At 45.2% G+C, this 17,772-nt stretch overlaps 1 protein-coding gene across 1 annotated transcript in view; it reads left to right on the forward strand.

Moving 5' to 3' along the window:
- LOC119450373 (nucleolar transcription factor 1-A-like) overlaps positions 1-17,245 on the forward strand; it is a 32,295-nt gene extending 15,050 nt beyond the window's left edge. Inside the window, 9 exon segments of the mRNA XM_037713807.2 lie at positions 700-824; positions 1,275-1,416; positions 3,209-3,577; positions 4,964-5,031; positions 5,141-5,230; positions 5,940-6,123; positions 7,804-7,950; positions 9,749-10,102; positions 13,375-17,245. Coding sequence (XP_037569735.1) covers positions 700-824; positions 1,275-1,416; positions 3,209-3,577; positions 4,964-5,031; positions 5,141-5,230; positions 5,940-6,123; positions 7,804-7,950; positions 9,749-10,102; positions 13,375-13,500 — 1,605 coding nt within the window. The 3' untranslated portion in view covers positions 13,501-17,245.
- Positions 17,246-17,772: the final 527 nt, after the last annotated feature.

Consider the following 17,772-nt stretch of genomic DNA (forward strand, 5'->3'; position numbering starts at 1 on the left):
ACATTGGTTTGCTTATAAAAGTTCGGATTGATCTAAGGCTTCTGATGCTGCATTTTAGGGCAGGTTGGATCTAATGCTCACTTACCAAGAATGTATTGAAAATGAGATAACCTTACAAATGTCCTCCATGAGCTTTAAGCTGCTGGCCCCTTTGCTTGGTTGCTGGTTCTCACTCTTTTTGTTCTGATTATTGCGGTAATAAGTAGTACTACTACTAATGTTGTGAAAACCGTATGTAAGTTGAAGGCTTGTGCAGGTGTTCAGATTGTGTTCAAGATTCTGGGGGAGGGAACAGGCATGCAGGGAATGAAGGTATGCATGTCCCGCCACAAAATAAATTGTCGGGCAGTGAGGGCAGAACAGCAGTCAGAGGGAAGGGAAGAGGAAGAGTTACAGGTGGTGAGAAAGAGTGAGCATTGCGATCTGCAAGGCCATTGTTGTGATCATGACCATCTGCCTGCACCCAGTGGACACTGGTGTTTACACTGAAGACTTGTGAAATCTATGAAACTGATCACAAATACGTATAAATGTGCTAGTTCGTACATGTTTCTTAGTAAAGAGTACATAAGGGCAGGACGTGGTGCTGTCTGTCAGTTCATTATCACATACAGTTGTGCCCATATTAAGGGTAATAACCCATCTGGTAGCAGTTGCACGAAATGGAGAGTGATGTATTCTGGTCTCTTGTATTGGCAGCTGGAGGTCGCGGAGTACAGCCAGGCGTATCCGGGCTTCAAGGCAGCCGCAGTAAAACCGATACTGAGCAAGGCCGAGCAAGAGTTCAAGGACAAGTGCGACGGAAAGCCTGAGCGGCCTCCTAAGTAAGTCCTCAGAGTTATGCTGTCAGGTGTCTTCCTTGGAATGTATATGAATGGTACACAAGCAGAACTTTTTGTTGGGCTAGTTGGTGCATGTTACTGAATTATTTAAAGCGCCAAACAGACGACACAAGAAGAGACACGGACGAGCGCTTAAGCGCTCATGCGTATCTCTTCTTGTGTCGTCTGTTTGGCACTTTAAATAATTCAATGAATGGTACAGCCTGGGGGCAGATGACAGGAGCGTTGTTGTTGGTTCGCCCTCAGCTAGCCTCTGTTGCGACATGTGTCTTCACAACATCAACTGTAATGTGTCGTGTGTTACGGTCCCGGCCAATGCTATCTCATTTTCAAGGGGGGGAAAAAAATTAAGGTAGTGCTCTTCTGCGTAGGCCTTTTAACAATTTTGTGTGCTGTCGTTTGATGAGTCATTGCACCTTGTCCTGGTTGCAGCTCCGGCTACAGCCTGTTTTCGCGCATCATGCTGCGGCAACTGAAGAATGTACCGGCTAAGGAGAAGATGGCAGAGATCTCACAGCTATGGAAGAACCTCAGCCAACCAGAGAGAGATTCCTACAACAAGCAGGCCACCAAGGTCAGATGTACTTCTGCTACACTGATGACCACTGTATACCATACAACTCTCCTGAATTTTTCGTAACATTTACAAATTTGGGCTCTTTCTATGATTTTATGAATGCTGTGTCAAGTTTTATGAAATATAAATGCTGGTCACGAAAAAGTTTTGACGGTGCAAAAATAGTGCAAAAATGAAGCTTACTGTATCTGCGTCACCCTGTTGGGGCAGCGCGAAGCGTCATATACAGTTAAACCTCGATATAACGAAGTCAGTAAAATCTAGAATTTGCTTTGTTATATCGAAATGTTGCTATATTGAAATTCAACCTTTTTTGCAAATAAGTAGTTTCTGATGGATTTTTTTACACGAATGGGCCCACAAAATTTTCTGAATTATATGACAATTGTAAAAACAAATTGAAATGAGAAAAAAGTTCATTTTGTTGAAATTAAATTTGTTGTAAAAGACAACAAATTTATTTTACCGGTGAAATTCATTTTTCCGTTATGTCCGATAATTCAATTCAATCTGTTTTGCAACCCCGTGCGTCTGAAAAAAAAAAAAATTCGGTCAGCGGCTGTATCTACTTTCCGTGCACAAACTGAACAACCAAAAAGCGACAATGATGCAAGCGTTCGGTGCGGACCGCCCGTCACAGTCAAGTGACTGGAGCAAAAGGCTTCTCCATGCCCTAAGCAACTACCGCGCGTCTGCTGAGCGAGCATGCTGCCGCTGCGGTTTTCTTTTTTTACTCCATTCCTTGTTTGCTCACTTGCTCCACATCTCCTCCTCAGCATCGCCCTCGTCGCTCTTCCCTCGGCCAGCGCACCTCGTTGACAAGCACGCTCGCGGCCTCGCTTATCTGCGGGATTTTCTGGTGGTGACTCCACTAAATCGGTATTTGTTATGAGTGGTATGCGTATACATTGAGTTCTATGGGAAGGTAAGCGGTAGTCAGGAAAGATAGCATTTTATCCAGTCCTGCACTATAAGCAGTAACATTATAAGTGGTCTTTGCTGTTAAGTCATGTGGACTATGTGGGGGGGTATGCATTATGCAGAGTCGTATCAACGAGGGTGTGGAATCTCTTGTTCCACTGTTCTGTGATCACTTGTTCGCCAAAGACTGTTCATACCACACTATGAGAATGCACTGATCTCTCTCTCTCTTATCTAAATGAGTATTTGGGACTTCTTAAACGCAAATGAGTACAAACTCTCTCTTGCAGACTGCGTTATTCATGCACAGTCTAACTTCATTGCAACAGTGAGTGCTGGTGCCTGGAACACTGCTCTGTGATGCGAGATGAAGGACAGCACGTGAAGAACTGAGATGCAGGATACTAACAGTTTAATGACAATGGCAGAAGCAATAAATATTGAACATATATATGTAAAACATAGTTGCAGGGTGTGTCGTGGCTAAATCGTAACCTTCATATGTATTTAGTCTTGCGTTGGAGCATGGATGCTCCATAATGGCTTTAGCCCTTTATCAGATGATCTCTTAATGGAGCATGACCATGCACCTTGCTGTAACAGAAAGCAGCGGAGATTATTACTACAGTACTTCAAGTCAACAGGTCTCATCAACCGTTTATTGACTCGACGTGCACTTTTTTTTGTGTGTGTGCAACTAGTTATCCTTCTCTCCTTCATTCTCTCTTTACATACCTTTATCCCCTTCCCCCAGTGCAAGGTAAGAAACTGGACATGCATCTGGTTAACCTCCCTGCATTTCTTCCTTCCCTCTCTTTTAAATTACCTTTTTTTTTTCTCCTTTTCTCATCCTCGCTTGGTGGCACAGGCTAATGCCAAGTACAAGGAGAAATATGCAGCCTACCTGAGCAACCTTCCAGAGGAAGAGCGGCAAAAGGTTGAGGCCGACTCAGCGCCGCACAAGTCGGTTGCATCTGCCGGCGGGGGTGCAGCAGCCAAAGGAAATTCCAAGGGCAGCAACCTGACTGCGTCGGGCAAGGGAATCCGTGCCACACCTGGCGACGAGAACCAGCCCCCCGCAGGAGAGCGACCAAAACCCAAGAAGCCCCTGTCGGCCATGTTCTTCTTCCAGCAGGAGAAGCTGGCCGCCATGAAGGAGCGCTGTCCACAGATGTCCCACCAGGAGGTGATGCGCGCGCTCGCCCGAGAGTTCTCCGAGCTGCCCGAACGCAAAAAGGTGAGCTGGGAAATGTATGCCCTTGTGGAGGTGTGGTTTGGGCTTGACATTTCAGGGTTACTCACTGCAGTGGTTCAGTGGATATGGTAGTGTGGACTTGGGCACGAGGTCATGGGTTTGATTACCGGCTGCCTCAACCGCATTCCAATAGGGGTGGCATGCAAGAATGCTCATGGGGACGTTAAACCCCGCCATTTCATTTCGGTTTGATTTTTTAAGGAGGACAGTAGAAGCCGGCACGTAATGTAGAGACTCGGGAGTCCCTAACAAAAGCATTTTAGCGTTTTTTCACAAATCTGAATTAAGAGAACAAGTTCTGAAGCTTGGTAAGCCTAAAGTGCCGTATGGACAAGAGCCGCCTTTAAGTTTTATGTGCCTTGCACTCCCAACAGGCACTGCAACACCTAAATGGAAGCTTTTTACATTTGCCGCAATTCATTGAATACAGATTGCCCATGCTTCAGCAAACTTGCCGTGGCTTCATGGTATGCTTCCTTCTTTGCCAGTGTACCACGTGTGCATGCCCCCTTTGAACATGGTACTACTTTGAACATGGAACTGTGCTTTGCATATGGATAAGCCCATGGAAAAGGTGATTAATTTTCGCAGTGAAGGTTGTGCTCAACCAGTCGTGCTCATTGTCCGTACTTTCGCCTACCAGCTTTCACCATGACGTCTGATTGTGCCCGTAGCATGGCCAGCAGAATCCATAGCTGGGCTCACTGGCCAACTTGTGGTCGGTCAAATTAGAAGACGTGACAGAGATGACTTGTGAAAAAAGACTAAGTGCTTACCTTGTTATCTTTCTTCAGATGTCTTCACTATATCACTTTTAACTTTCTCAGGTCAAACTATGGGGCTCGCAGTGCCTACACGGTATCATGCATAGGTCTTGTTGATACCTGCAAGCTTACCTGACCTGGTACAGCAGTAAGTCAGGATTTGCGGACTTGTAATGGTAACAAACAACTGCTGGCTGCAGTGTCGTGTGTTTCATCGTAGAGGTGCCAATCTGAGAACTAGAACTAGGTGAGAACTTGGGTCAGCTTGCAGTAAAAAATTCAGTGGTAGTAGGAGCTACGAAAAACATAACATCGCAACTGTATGTTTGCTGTAAAGCAAGATAGCTGATGTGGATCTTGTAACCATTCAAATGCAACAGTATCTGCTCACTGTGTCAATGGGCATGTTGATACAGCACCAACTTGGCATCAGAATGGTCCTCAGTTGATGTGGAAGAAATTTCCAGCAGAACAAGCTCGGCTCTTTTAATGTTAACAAGCACAAATGGAGTCAGTTTGCACTGTGTGCTTTCCTTGTACTTTTAAGTTTACAAATTGCTCCTGATCACTTTTGATTTAAATGCTTTGCCTTTGCTTTCCACAGGAGAAATACAAGAAGATGGCCACAGAAGCGAAGGAGAAGGCCATTGAGGAAACAAATGGACACAAAGTGTAAGCGACTGTGATGTCTACTTGCTAGACAATATCCAGAACTTCTCAATTTATTAGCAGCCACATTGTGGTGGATCCTCTAACCTGTTGTCCCTCTTGTCGCCCGCAGCAAAGAGGAGAAGGTGCATCAGGTACCCACTGTGCCCAACCTCAACAGGAGGAACCGGCTCTTCAAAGGGGAACCAAAAAAGCCACCCCAGTAAGTTGGAGAGTGATAGCCCTCTTATGTTCATGCACAGTCTCTATTGCCAAGTAAGATGCATGCACAAGGGGGAAGTTCAGATAGAGAAGCTTTGGCTAATATGAGCATGCACAACTTATAGTTAGTGCAGTAGATTCCCATTAATTCGACTCTGGTTAATTTGGGATTTTCGGTTTTGATCCTGGACCAAAGGTACCAGCCATCGCCTATGCATTTCTGTGGGCATGACCTTTAGTTATTTCAATCCTAAAATTGGCCTTCGCCAAATAATTCAAACTTGACCAGTCTGCACACACGTGCCTGACCCCTATGGTGACCTCTATAGTGAGCCCTTTTGTGGCAGCGTCCGTCTCGGCAAAACTTGGGAACAGTGAATGCGTTGAACACGTCATTTCCTGTCAAAAACGCTTATTTCCCATCTGCCATAGGAAGATTTTTGAGCAATAACCGTAGCTCACAATGTCCAATTACTGTATGTGCCCCAACTCTCTTTCTCTCTCACTTTTTTTTTTTTTTTCCTTCCAAGAAAATCGGGCTGGAAATTGCCTGCGTAGAGCAATCAGATACGAAACCAAAGCCACCTTTGCAACATTTATATGCTTTACTATACATAACACAAATGTACTGCGATGAAGTAGACTTTTAAAATCTTGCGGTCCGCTAAGTGTTGGGAAGAAACAATAATGCTGGACTGGTGCACGTGCAGGAGCGGCTACGGGGTGTTCTCAACGGAAATGCTCAGCCAACTGGTCGACGTGGATCCCAAGAACCGCATGGCCGAGATCGCCAAGCGCTGGAACGCTATGCCGGACTCCGACAAGGAGCGCTACAAGCGTGCAGTCCAGGACTTGCAGCGCAAGTACAACAAAGAGCTGGCGCGATTTCTTGAGGTGCATATGCATATTCCCTGCCCCCCCCTGATGTCTTCCTTTCACTTTCCTTGGTGCCCAACTCCACTAAGTCCCAAGGGAGGGTGGAAAGACGTGGGTGGCTCACTTTTCAGACCAGGAGCAATCCCTTGTGGGCTGATTAACCATATGTGAAACTACACAAGCAAGTTTCTCCTGATGTATGACATGCTGCCTTTAAAGCTTTACTATTATTATTTCTTTCAAAAAAACTGACCCTCATCTTTTCATATGTTATGCTTTAATAACATTGTTAAAGCACAGAAGTATGGCTGCAAATAGTGTTAAATTTTAATTCTATAAAGAAGCGATGATAATAGAACGTCTTCGCCATGAAAGAAGAAAAAAATTCCCTTTGGCATTCTTTGCACACAAGAAAGGATTCAGAAAGTGGCGAAATACTCCTGATGAGGTGAGCTCATCATAAGGTGAAAAAGCGACAATCGCTCATGATGAGCTGAGTTCATGAAGATCCCTGGGCTAACGTTACTAGTGGTGCATTACAATGGATGAACGAACAGTAGTTCTCAAAAGTACGTCTAAAGTGCTTTTCGCTATAAGTGGGTTCGTTGTAAGTGGGCTACACTGTAATAGACGCCAGAACTGCAATCATTTATCAGTAAAAGAAATGTTAAAACTAGACGTGGGTGAATACCAAATTTTTGGAATACAAATTCAATAATGAATATTCAAATGCAGGCTGCATGTATTTACAGCAGGAATATTTATTTTGGCATAATAAGGTACCACGCTTGTTTTAACTAGTGGGGAAAAAAATACATCAGGGACAAGTAAGATCAGTTTTAAACATAAGATCACTAATTATCATGAAAAAAGCTGCACAATTAGCCTCACAACTTCTTTAGAGCATGGTAACAAACAAGCTTTGCAAGACTGAATGACTGCTGTACGGTTGCCGAAAAAATATCGGAAGTTCTGTAAAAAGAAAAGAAAAAGCTGCTGGAGGACGTCTGTGCCGTAGACACATGTAAAAGGCCTGTTGCAAGAAAAACATGCCTGGTTGTAGTATAAAAGAAAAAGCTGCTGCATGACTAGAGTGACAAAAACACTAAATGACAGACTAGTATACAAGCAAAAATCAGAGGTTGTCATGTAGGCTTCCGCCACGAAATTGAAAATAAAGCTTGCATTACCCGTTTTGTTTCTGCATTGCTTCTAAAGCTTTTGTTGTTTCACTGGTGCTTAATTTAGCAGACGGAGAAAAATAACAAGACTTTAACAGTCAGTTGTTACGAAATATTTAGTTAGTTTGAAATATTTAAATATAAATTAATTTTTGAATATAAATAGTTGGTGTGTAATGTTCGATTCATGTTCAAATCTTCGAATAGTTGCCTGCCCTTAGTTAAAACATGTCTGCGGCACAATTGGGGACTTCTGCACTATGCCTTGTTATCAAGTGTCATTTTCTGTCATAACCAGTGGGAAAAAAACAAAACCTGAAACATTGCTGTCAGTACCCCATTGTTATATGAGTTCCTGGCTAGAGTGGTCACAATCCAATAGGGCAGAATACCCTATTGGTTAGGTTTAGACTCACACTAAAGAACACCCACTACAGTGCTGTCAAAACCCAAGCACAGCCTTGGGATGGGGTGTTGGCTAAAGCTTCCCTTCCTCCTCTCCATGTGCGATGCGCAGGGTTTGAGTCCTGAGGACCGGCTTGAGTATGAGGCACGGCGAGCCAGGATGAAGGCCAAGCGCAAGGGTGGAGCGATAAAGGCAGCTGCCACCCGCAAGGAGAAGAGGCGCAAGGCTGCTGCCGCTGCTGACGACGCCAAAGTCAAGGTAGGTGTATGTGTGTGCGCAAATATATACTGACTGTTGCATAGATAGGAGCACCAGGTATAGATGACTAACTGCTCAACCACTGTCTTGTTTGTGCTCAAAATTCGCATAGGGGTAGCATTTTTCAGTGAGTTTGATTTAATACTATGTTTTGAGGCATTACTTTTGTCCACAATACCGGCAAATCTGAAGTGGGTGTCACCTTCAGCAAGGCCACTCAAAAATGTTCTATTTTGCTGCAGCGGAACAATGGCGCCATCTGTCATTGCTACAGCGGAAACACGGTGTTCACCGTAGCCATGACAGATGGCGCCACCTTTCTGCTGTGGTGTGATCAACACATTTTGAGTGGCTTCACCAGAGACGACACCACGTTTGGTGTCGTTTGTGGTGAAGCCACAAATTCACCAGCAGTTTAGCTGGAAGAGTTATAAATCTAGCACTCCTATCTTGCAACGCACAGTAGTACAGGTACTGGCAGATCTAGCCTTGCACTGCTGCAGCCAACTGCGCCATCCATCCTGCCTCTGCCCATGAAGTAAGCTGTTGCTTCACCACTCTGTTGCATAACTTGTTTACTGCGTGAAGCATAAAAGCAACTGCAAGTCTTTTTCGCTTTCTGTATTGCAGAGTGATCTGGAGACATTGCTATAAAGCACATTCAACAGTGCAGCCATGACCATAGAGCGCAAGCATGCATGCAAAATTCGTGACCTAGGTCGTACATAGTACCATCTAACAGGAAGTGTAAAATGTAACGCATGGTGCTGCAGTGGGGGCACCGCCGTTTTTGCACAACCTTGTCATGTGTTGCCTTGGTCTGTACAGAAGAGTGACACTTTACCACATGGAATACATTTGGTAATACACAGCATCTTAGTTACGGGTGTGAGTTGTCACTTTTTCTTAACACTTTACATCCTCTGAAACTGAGACGGTGGGTCGACTTCCCAGTGTTTCACGCTCCAGTTGATCTGCAATGTTTGATCTAACATCATAGTGCAATAGGGTTACAACTGAAACTCTATAATATAATATATGGAAGTTGTAGGCTATACTAGAATTTGTAGAAGTTGGTATGTATCCTTGTGCACGAAGCTCTTCAAGCGTGGTGCTGCCATGGTGGAAGTTACAGATCAAATAGATTGAGCCTGGAGAATGAATTTGCTGCTGCCTAATACGAGTACATTAAAGTTGTGCTGAATGTATGAAGAGCGAGGATTAAAGAAAGTAAGGCAGCTATGGCACGCAGCTGTAGCTGTTAAAGCAGCCAGCGAATATAACAATTCTGGCAGTCATTCTGTTTTCATGGGGAGTGGCCATTTCCATTGGTGAGCACAACCTCTCTTCCTTGTCTGTTAAAGTGTCATAGTTTGCAGCACATTCTCGCAATCTTCATTGTGGCATTCCTCATAAACTGTGGCTGGCTTTTGATGCAAAGCCTAACGTACCTTTATCATTCTTCGTCAAGCCACACACCTTCAGGATATCTGTGCATCTAGGTGTATGGCACTTTTATGAAGAGCCTGTGAAGAACTATGCAAGAGATAGGAAACTGAAAATGTGCAAAAACAGCTACACTACCTTGAGACTACCACTGCAATGGTTCAGTAGCGAATCCTACTTGCCTTCCCGCACTGCGCAGGACTGCCTGAGATGCATACGCCAAAGCTCATTGGCTGAAGGCAGCGCCTCAGGCAGTCATAAGTAGTGCGAGACAACAAATTGAAGATGCTACTTACTTGCATTAATCTCGGTGTGTCATGTTGTGTTGTTCTCTTTGTCATCCTTTTCCCAGGAGGAGGATGCATCAACAGAGGAGAGCAGCTCAGAAGAGTCCTCCGATGAAGACGAAGATGATGACGAGGAAGAAGAGGAGGAGGAGGGAGAGGAGGAAGAGGGAACTGAGGAGAAGGCTGGCAAGTCCGATGACGAGGACTCAGATTCGAGCTCTGAAGAGGAGGAAGAAGAGGAAGAGTCTGAATCTGGCTCCTCAGACTCATCTAGTAGCGACGAGTCGGACGAGCCCTCTGCCCCCACGTTGCCGCCAGTAGTCCCCAAGCAGCAAGCCCTGCCCTCCAAGAAGCAGCAGACACCTGTCATCAAGAAGGAAGAGGCACCGAGCTTGGCCACAGCGCCGGTAGTGGCTAAGGTGAGCAAAGCTCATAGTATTGAACTGGACTCCTTTCCTAACCTCTGCATTGGCTCAGTGGCTATGGCCTGAGGTCATTGGTTTCGATCCCCGGGCATGGTGGCTATGCACTACAGTTAAACCTGGATATAACGAAATTGACAAATTCCCGAAAAACTTCGTTATAAAGAGGATTTCGTTATATGCAGGTTCGGCACGAAAATTCGAAAAAGAAACGCTTACCGTATTTACTCGATTGTAATGCGCCCTCGATTGTAACGCGCACCCGTTTTCGTTTTTGTTGAAGCACTCATCCTTGGAATGTCACACCAGGTACCGAATGTGTGGACGCGTGTCGTTTCGCACAAGCGCGAGGCATCGGAAACAAAGAGCGAGAGCCACAATGGCGTTGTAGTGTCGTATAGTGTTACATAGAACCCCGCTGTTACGTTCCCGGGGGCTGCGTTTTCCCGGCTGTTCGTTTTCGGCCGGTCCCGGCACAGCTCCCATAGAACCCAATGCATTGGTAACCCCGCTGTTGCGTCGCAACTGTGGGACTGTTCCCGCATCATACGTTGCGAACTGCCACGCCGCGCCGGCCCGAGCGGCCATTTTGACTTTTCATGTCACTTGGCTTAGTGACTGGACGATGGCATTGGCCGCCCAAAGTGCCGGGGGCGACAACTATGACGTATTTTCGGTTTCCGCCAGAAAAGTATGGCCCTTGAGATCCGTATTTGCTACATAAAGATGGTGTCTATGACGCGTTGTGGCTCTAAAATTGGTTTTGGCTCATAGATATCCCGTATAAACTCCAAGGGCGATAACGCAGTCGCCGCGCGCCGTATGCTGTATGTACGAGTGAAAACGTGCGAAGGGAGCCGACGACCGCGGCTAATCTCGCGCGCGCAAGAAAAGCAGGGAGGAAGCACGCCTTCTTCCGTTGCGCTCGAGGCACCAGCGAGCGAGCGAGGGGGGAGGGATAGCGGGGCGGCGTTGTACTGTACTCTGGCATCAACTGCGTACTGCGCGGCGGCGCGAGGTCGCGCGGGCCGTATCTTGAACGTGATCTGCGTTGCGGCAGAGTCTAGCAGTGTAGGTGTGTCGGCGGCTCATAGCTTTGTGCGTGCTGTGTGTTCTCGGCGCTCAGTTTGCGTTGAAGCGAGAGACAACAGCACGAAGGTCACTTCGCTCGCTTCTCCAGCGGCACTTCCACACACCGCCAGTGTTTGACAGCGCGCGTCCGTGCTCATCGAGTGTGATGTGTCACAGCGTGTACCAGCGCGTCGGCAACATCAACTGGAAAAGGAGAGAGTACCGGCTTGGCAGGCTAGGCCAGCTGCAGCAAGCGGCAGGATCAGGTTTGAATGAAAGGAGGGGGAAAGGTCACGCCCGCCGCGGCAAGATCGCCGGGTCGAGGGATGCAGGCCCGCGTCGCACACGCACGCACACGTGCGCTCGCTTCGCATTCCGTCGCGGCGGACAAGGTGCTTCCGATTGCCGCTCGCGCAAAAATGACAATATTTGGGGCGAAATCTCTAGGCTGTCGGAGGGGGAAATTCGTTATATCGAGGGGGTCTCCTGCTGCCACTTCGTTATGTAGAGGTCTCAAATACATGTGCTTCTATGGAGTAATGGCGGGGAATAGAAAAACTTCGTTATATCCAGGAATTCATTATATGGAGGTTCGTTATAAGCAGGTTTAACTGTATTTGTAGGTTCAGAATGCAAAAATGCTCATATACAGTGCAGTCCACTTATAATGACATCAAGAAGAATGAAAAATAGTCCCGAAACCATATTTGCCACTTGCGATAAAAAATCGACATTGTAAAAAGTAGGCTGTGAAAAATAAAATTTTTATTTATACCTCTAAATAGCGTCTCAAATCGTTAGGTGCGCTGAAATAGAAATCTGCGCTTGCTTTCGCAGAAGTTCCGGATTCACAATCGTCGTGTGCATCGCGTCCAGCTGCTGCGCAAAAACTGGCGGCTATAATTTAGCATGCGTGAAATCAATGAGCGACTCGATCGACGACATTGCACTTTGGTTGAACATTGGGGTCGGTGTCAATGACGGGCCATTGTCAATCTCGTCGCCTCTGTCGCACAACGCCGCCGTCTGTCGGGACAACGATCGCCCCGGCGGAGATCTCTTCGCAGAACGAGGCAGCACTACCTGCACTTAGAAACTCCTCCTTCGAAGCACCACCTATTTCATCGTCAGTAGCGACGTGCTCCCAGAGTTCGGTAATGTCAGCGGCCTCCACCGTGTTTAGTTTCACCCATGGGGAAACGTTTCTCGTCCTGGCGCACAAAGCCCACCTTTTTTGTTGATCGGCAAAGTAAATGTAAAATGTTTATTACTGATATCAGCATGTAGCAAATATATGCTTTTATGAATATCAGATACAACAAAGGTATTTTATTGTGCTATGCAACTTTGTTATAACGAGGTTCGATTCCATAATTTTGTTGAAATACGCTGATCTAGCGCAGCATAAAAAAAAAAAAAAAGAAGGGACATATCATTGAAATCCGTGAGCCCCTTTGGCTTTCTTCCGTGGGCTCGCTCGACGGAGCCAATTAGGCTCAGGTTTTAATGGCCTGTTGTTTCAATTGTCATCGAAAGCAGGGATATGACTCGAATATTAGACGTATCTTTAACCTTTGTTTTTGACTTATTCTGTTGCATAAGGCATTCTCCACATCCCAGAGGCACCAACTGCTGAGTGAGTGTGCAGAGTGACTAATTTTTACACACTAAATCTGCAGTAGTATAATGAAGCTGCCTTGTTTTTAGGCTGCTGGCAGATTTAGTGTTTTCATTTTATGGAGAGGAAGTTTTGCCTCCTTGGTAGATCTCGATGTTATATATATTGCAACAGACCAAATTCTTTACCTGCGTGTGGTTGTGCAGTTTTTCTTTGATTACTGTGATTTTCACGATTGCACAAGGTGTGGTAAGCTTTCACATGTTTCATTTACGAACTTCCCACCTGAGCAGAGTTTGAATTGTGAACAATGTTTTTTGTTGAAAGTTATAAGATTTTTTATATCATTTTTCACCAACTAGCCTGCACTTCACCCGCACTTTACCCGTTTATTTTTCAACATTGCTTTGTTTACTTCGAGTCCCCATCCAAACTCATTGAGTATTAGAATCAGTATTTTTTCTTCCGAACACTTATTCTGTTCAGAATATTTTACTATTTTAATACGTCCACTTTTGTTTCTGTCTGTCATTTGTGCTAGTTTGACATTTCGATAAGTTTTCTCAATCTCTCTCCTCAGACCGAGCCCAACACGAACCATGAAGAAGACGATGAGGAAGACAGCAGTGAGAGTGATAGTGACAGCAGTTCAGACAGCAGTGACGACGATGACGACTCCGAGTCGGGGTCAGACAGCAAGGACTGAGGTCGCCGTGCCCCTTCTTGTTACGAGGACGGGGACAAGCCTCCTGTGTTGTGCTGTAGGACGAAACAGTTGTGCGAAGGAGCGCAGCAACGTCATTTGTGGCCGACATTCTCACGCAAGGTTGTCGCCTTCTCCGTCTTGCCCCTGCCACGGACTGTTATTAGCCGTGAAGATGCAGATGCCGAAAGACTCGTGCTGCCGAAGTTCTGGCACCTCTCCACGCTCTATCTATAAAGTGCCTGCGAGACTATCTGCGGTGGCTGCGTGACATTGCAGCGGACTCTACAATCGCAATGTGTTAGCTTGACTTGTCGTGTTGTCGGCCCTGTGTTGCTACACGCAAAAAGAGAGACTGGGGGGAAAAAAAAATGTCAGTGTCGCGTCGCAGGCTCAATGAAGGCTTGCTTTGCATATCTCATAGTAAAATACTGAGGAGGGATCCCATCATATGTACGGTGCTGCCGTGCCTTTGGCAATTCAGAGCACAGTGTTTCAAGGGTGGCCGTTTTTTGAGAGCAATGAGAGAGTGGTGAAAATTAGCCTATGATAATGACATTAGCTCACCAGTGCATGTGCTTGTACTGCCATACCAAGCACACCTTTAGAAACATTCTTACGAGCTGAAATGCTTTCCGTATTTCCTCCATGAGCGAGGCCACTTGTGAAGCTTTTTGTTGATATTGTGTAATTTGACTGCTGGCGTTATCACTTACTAATTTTTCGCACTCTTTCAGGGCCACCGAAAGCCAGTTTTCGTACCCTCTACACAATACTGCTTGTCTTTTTAAGCTTCCACCATACGTGTTATGAACATGTTTCACCTGGCACACATGCCTAACTTTTTAATGGTGAGCAGCGGTCTACCGTGTGCATTCTATTCAGGCCAGAGAAAATCGAATTGTCCGTTTAGTCGATTGCTTTCTTTAGTTCTCCTATTTCCTTAAAAAATGCTGGAATGAAAGTTGTGTCTCCCTGCCCAATTGAAAACTCCTCGCTGTCAATGCAGAAAGGCTTTTCCAGCTGTTTGCCTTCTCTGCATTTTTAATAGCATTTACTTCTGCAAAGCCGCTTGTGGCTAAAATTACTTTGTAGCTGCTTTGGAAGCCCAAGGCATCTTATTGGGCATGTGCTGTTTTGAGCATGTCCCCTTGATACACACTTTTGTGATCTGACGTTGTCAGTTACAGCTGCCATTCTAGTTCGAGTCTTTCCGATTTAGTTTGAGGTCCTCACTGACTTTCTTTCTTCTTGTGTTGTGCCTTTCAATCATGCCCTGCAGAGCATCGTACGTTTTTATCTGCTCTGCTCTCGTAGAACTTTTTTACTGAATCACTGGAACATGTTGTGCATTCTGGCATGTCCTTCAACTTAACACTTAAACAAAATACTCACTGCATATAAATTTTGCAAACTGAAGTTGCTTGCATGTTCTGTTTTTCCGCATGCACAATATTGGCTGCTTAAAGTGACCCATAGTGTGGAGTTAAGCAGGCACTACTAGCTTTGGGGCCGTGCCATCGAACCTGCTTACTCAACTTTTATTTAAGCACTTTCAGTCTTAAATATGCTCATAGCAGATTCGTTATGATGCAAAGCAAGCAAAGGTATTTGCACTTGATTTGAGCACTGGAATTGCATTCAGCATCACAAAGCTGGTTCGTGTCATTAGCATTCATTTGGAGGCATCGGCATATTATGCAATGTGATATTGCACTCTTATAACTGGTATTTGTAATTCCTTGGTCGCTTCCAAGGCAGCTATGAAAGGCGGCTGCACATGTGATGAAAAAAAAGTCTTCTCTGTCATTTTCACTGCAGATATGGTGCCACGATACTTACAAAACATTTATTTAATTACTTGTCATTCAGCACTGCAGGCAAGTACTGTAACTATTAAGCGCAGCGCAAGTTGTCCTAAAATTGTGATGTCATTGTTTTCAAGCTGTCTGAATGTGTAGCTTCAAATTGCCCATGTGTTGCCGTGCTGCTGGGAGATCTGCGCCTTGGTTGTTGCTTTGTGGATTTTGGCACTTTTGAGTGCGAAGTGAGAGTCTATACTATTAACTGCTAACTGTTCATGCTGATGAAAGTGAGATCTTTGTAGATTTTTCTTCCTAGTAGATTTGTGAGCTTATGCATTGTTTAAAAGCCTAAGCTGCACTGCAAGAATTAATTCAATCAAGTATTCTTTTCTTTTTTTTTTTTACATTAAGCAAGAAAGTATTTTAGCCATTATGAAAAAAAAAAAAAATGTGTTGCTAAGTTAGAGCCAGGTAGTTCTGCCAAGGTAAGAACTCATTTTTAGCTGTGCTGCAAGTTTCCACCATGAAGATGAACAGTAGCATCATTTTTTTACTTTTGTAAACTTTTGCCTATGTCCAGCGGGCAACTTTCAGGAACAGTGTGCATGGCTTCCTTCCAAAGATGCGTGACGATATTCCAATTGTCTCGGCGAGAAGTCGTTGAACTGAGCCCAAAGCCAAAGTTTTCATGATGGGGAGGCCAGGGTTTAGTACTTATCAGAAGTTGCTGTGGCTTGTCACTCGATACTCTTGCATGGCAAGTTGGCGCAGAATATTAGAAGCAATGTGATTTAAGGATGTGCAGAATCGCATATTGACAAGGGAATCAGATGTGAAAGTTTTTTCTGGCTAAATGCTGGCTCATTTACATGTACTGTTGTCACAGAGGTGGCACTTCATGGTGCATTTTGTTCAACGCCATGCCTAGACGTAGTACTTAGCTGTTTCTTCCTGAATTAAATCAAATTTGCGTATCTTAAGCTGCGGTACCACATGAAAAACGCATAGTGGAAGGAACAGTGGTCAAAAGTTTATCAGCCACGGGATATAGGAAAACACTGAATTTTCCAACATACTCAGCCAATAAAACTGAACAATATGATGTTCACAAATACTAGTACAAGCTAAGATGCCAGGCTGCAGAAGTGTTCAGCTTTTTCGCAGATCCTGCTGTCCATAAACTTTTCAGGCGAACTGCAATTGTAAATAAAATATGAATCTGAGCGCAGAATTAAACAAAAGGCACCATATAGTGGTGCCTCCGTGTAAAATTTGAGCGTTAGGTGAACCAGCTGTTTAGCCAGTAGAAATCTCTATCACAGGCTCGCGTGGCAATGCAACATATGACCAGCGCCATCTCATATTTCTTCAAAATTTACACTTGCCTAAAGATAAATGGCAAGCTTCACAGCTTTTGTGAGCATTGTGGCCTTTTCTGCTGTTAGAGCAAGCTGGCATACCTCCAAGTTGGTGCACAGGAATGCTGCATGTTCTGAGCAGAGGCTCATAGGTTCCTTACAATACTAAACGGGCCACTTAGTGCAGGAGACAAGTTGTGTGCCTTTCCTTGTGCCCTAGAGAGAGAGAGAACTGATGCGATACAATGTGCCATCACTGTACGAGGTATGCTTGCATGTATGCATGTGCCATGTAACTGTATAATTGTCCATGTCCCTTCTCCCAATTTCTTTAATGGGCTTAAGCACAATAGCCCCTGCCTGTAGTACCCCCAACCCTTGCGGTGTACTGTCAAGTTGTATTGTCGTTTCGTTTTCCTCCAAGAGTTTGTACAAAAGTACAACTTGTGCGTTGTGTAGGCACCCGTAACACGAACTGCCACCGTCATTATTCCATCATCACCAACTAGTCTGTTTTCTGCCTTAACAGGGACGCAGAAGGGTGTTTTTTTTTTTTTTTTAGTAAATAAAAGTGTCAAAACACTGTCCCAAGTCTTCTGTGTTGAGTACTGCTTCTACTACCACGATAGTTGGAACAAGATAGGCTGATGTCCCCAATTACAGAACTCTGAAGGAAATAGCGCATACACAGCATTCACAATGCTAACTGGAAAAATGCCCCTCCTTGAAGTGCCTAGTACCAGCTGCTCAGTATCGATGGCGAGTTACGGCTTGTGCTGCTCTCTGCTCATCAGTCTGTTCAGTCAAACATTCCTTGCGTGCAGCAGTCCACATCTTGTGTGGTGGAGCCTCACGGCCTGATACACTCCTTAAAGCTACCAAGGTGCCTTCCACGACGACATGTTTGAAGGCACTGACGCTAGCACAATTCAGTAGAGAGGAGAAGCAGCAAGGACATCAGCCAATGGTAGCAGCTGGCAGCACAAGCACACTCTCCAGGCTAGGTATTCGTCTGCACTGTAGCATCCGTGGAGTGGCTGAGAGGTAAAATCTTCAAACTGGCAATATGTGGGTCTAGTGTTCAAATGCTCCAGGGGCACTGCTTGCCTTCT

The sequence above is a fragment of the Dermacentor silvarum genome, chromosome 4 (assembly GCF_013339745.2).
Source record: "Dermacentor silvarum isolate Dsil-2018 chromosome 4, BIME_Dsil_1.4, whole genome shotgun sequence".
In the NCBI taxonomy this organism is placed as follows: domain Eukaryota; kingdom Metazoa; phylum Arthropoda; class Arachnida; order Ixodida; family Ixodidae; genus Dermacentor; species Dermacentor silvarum.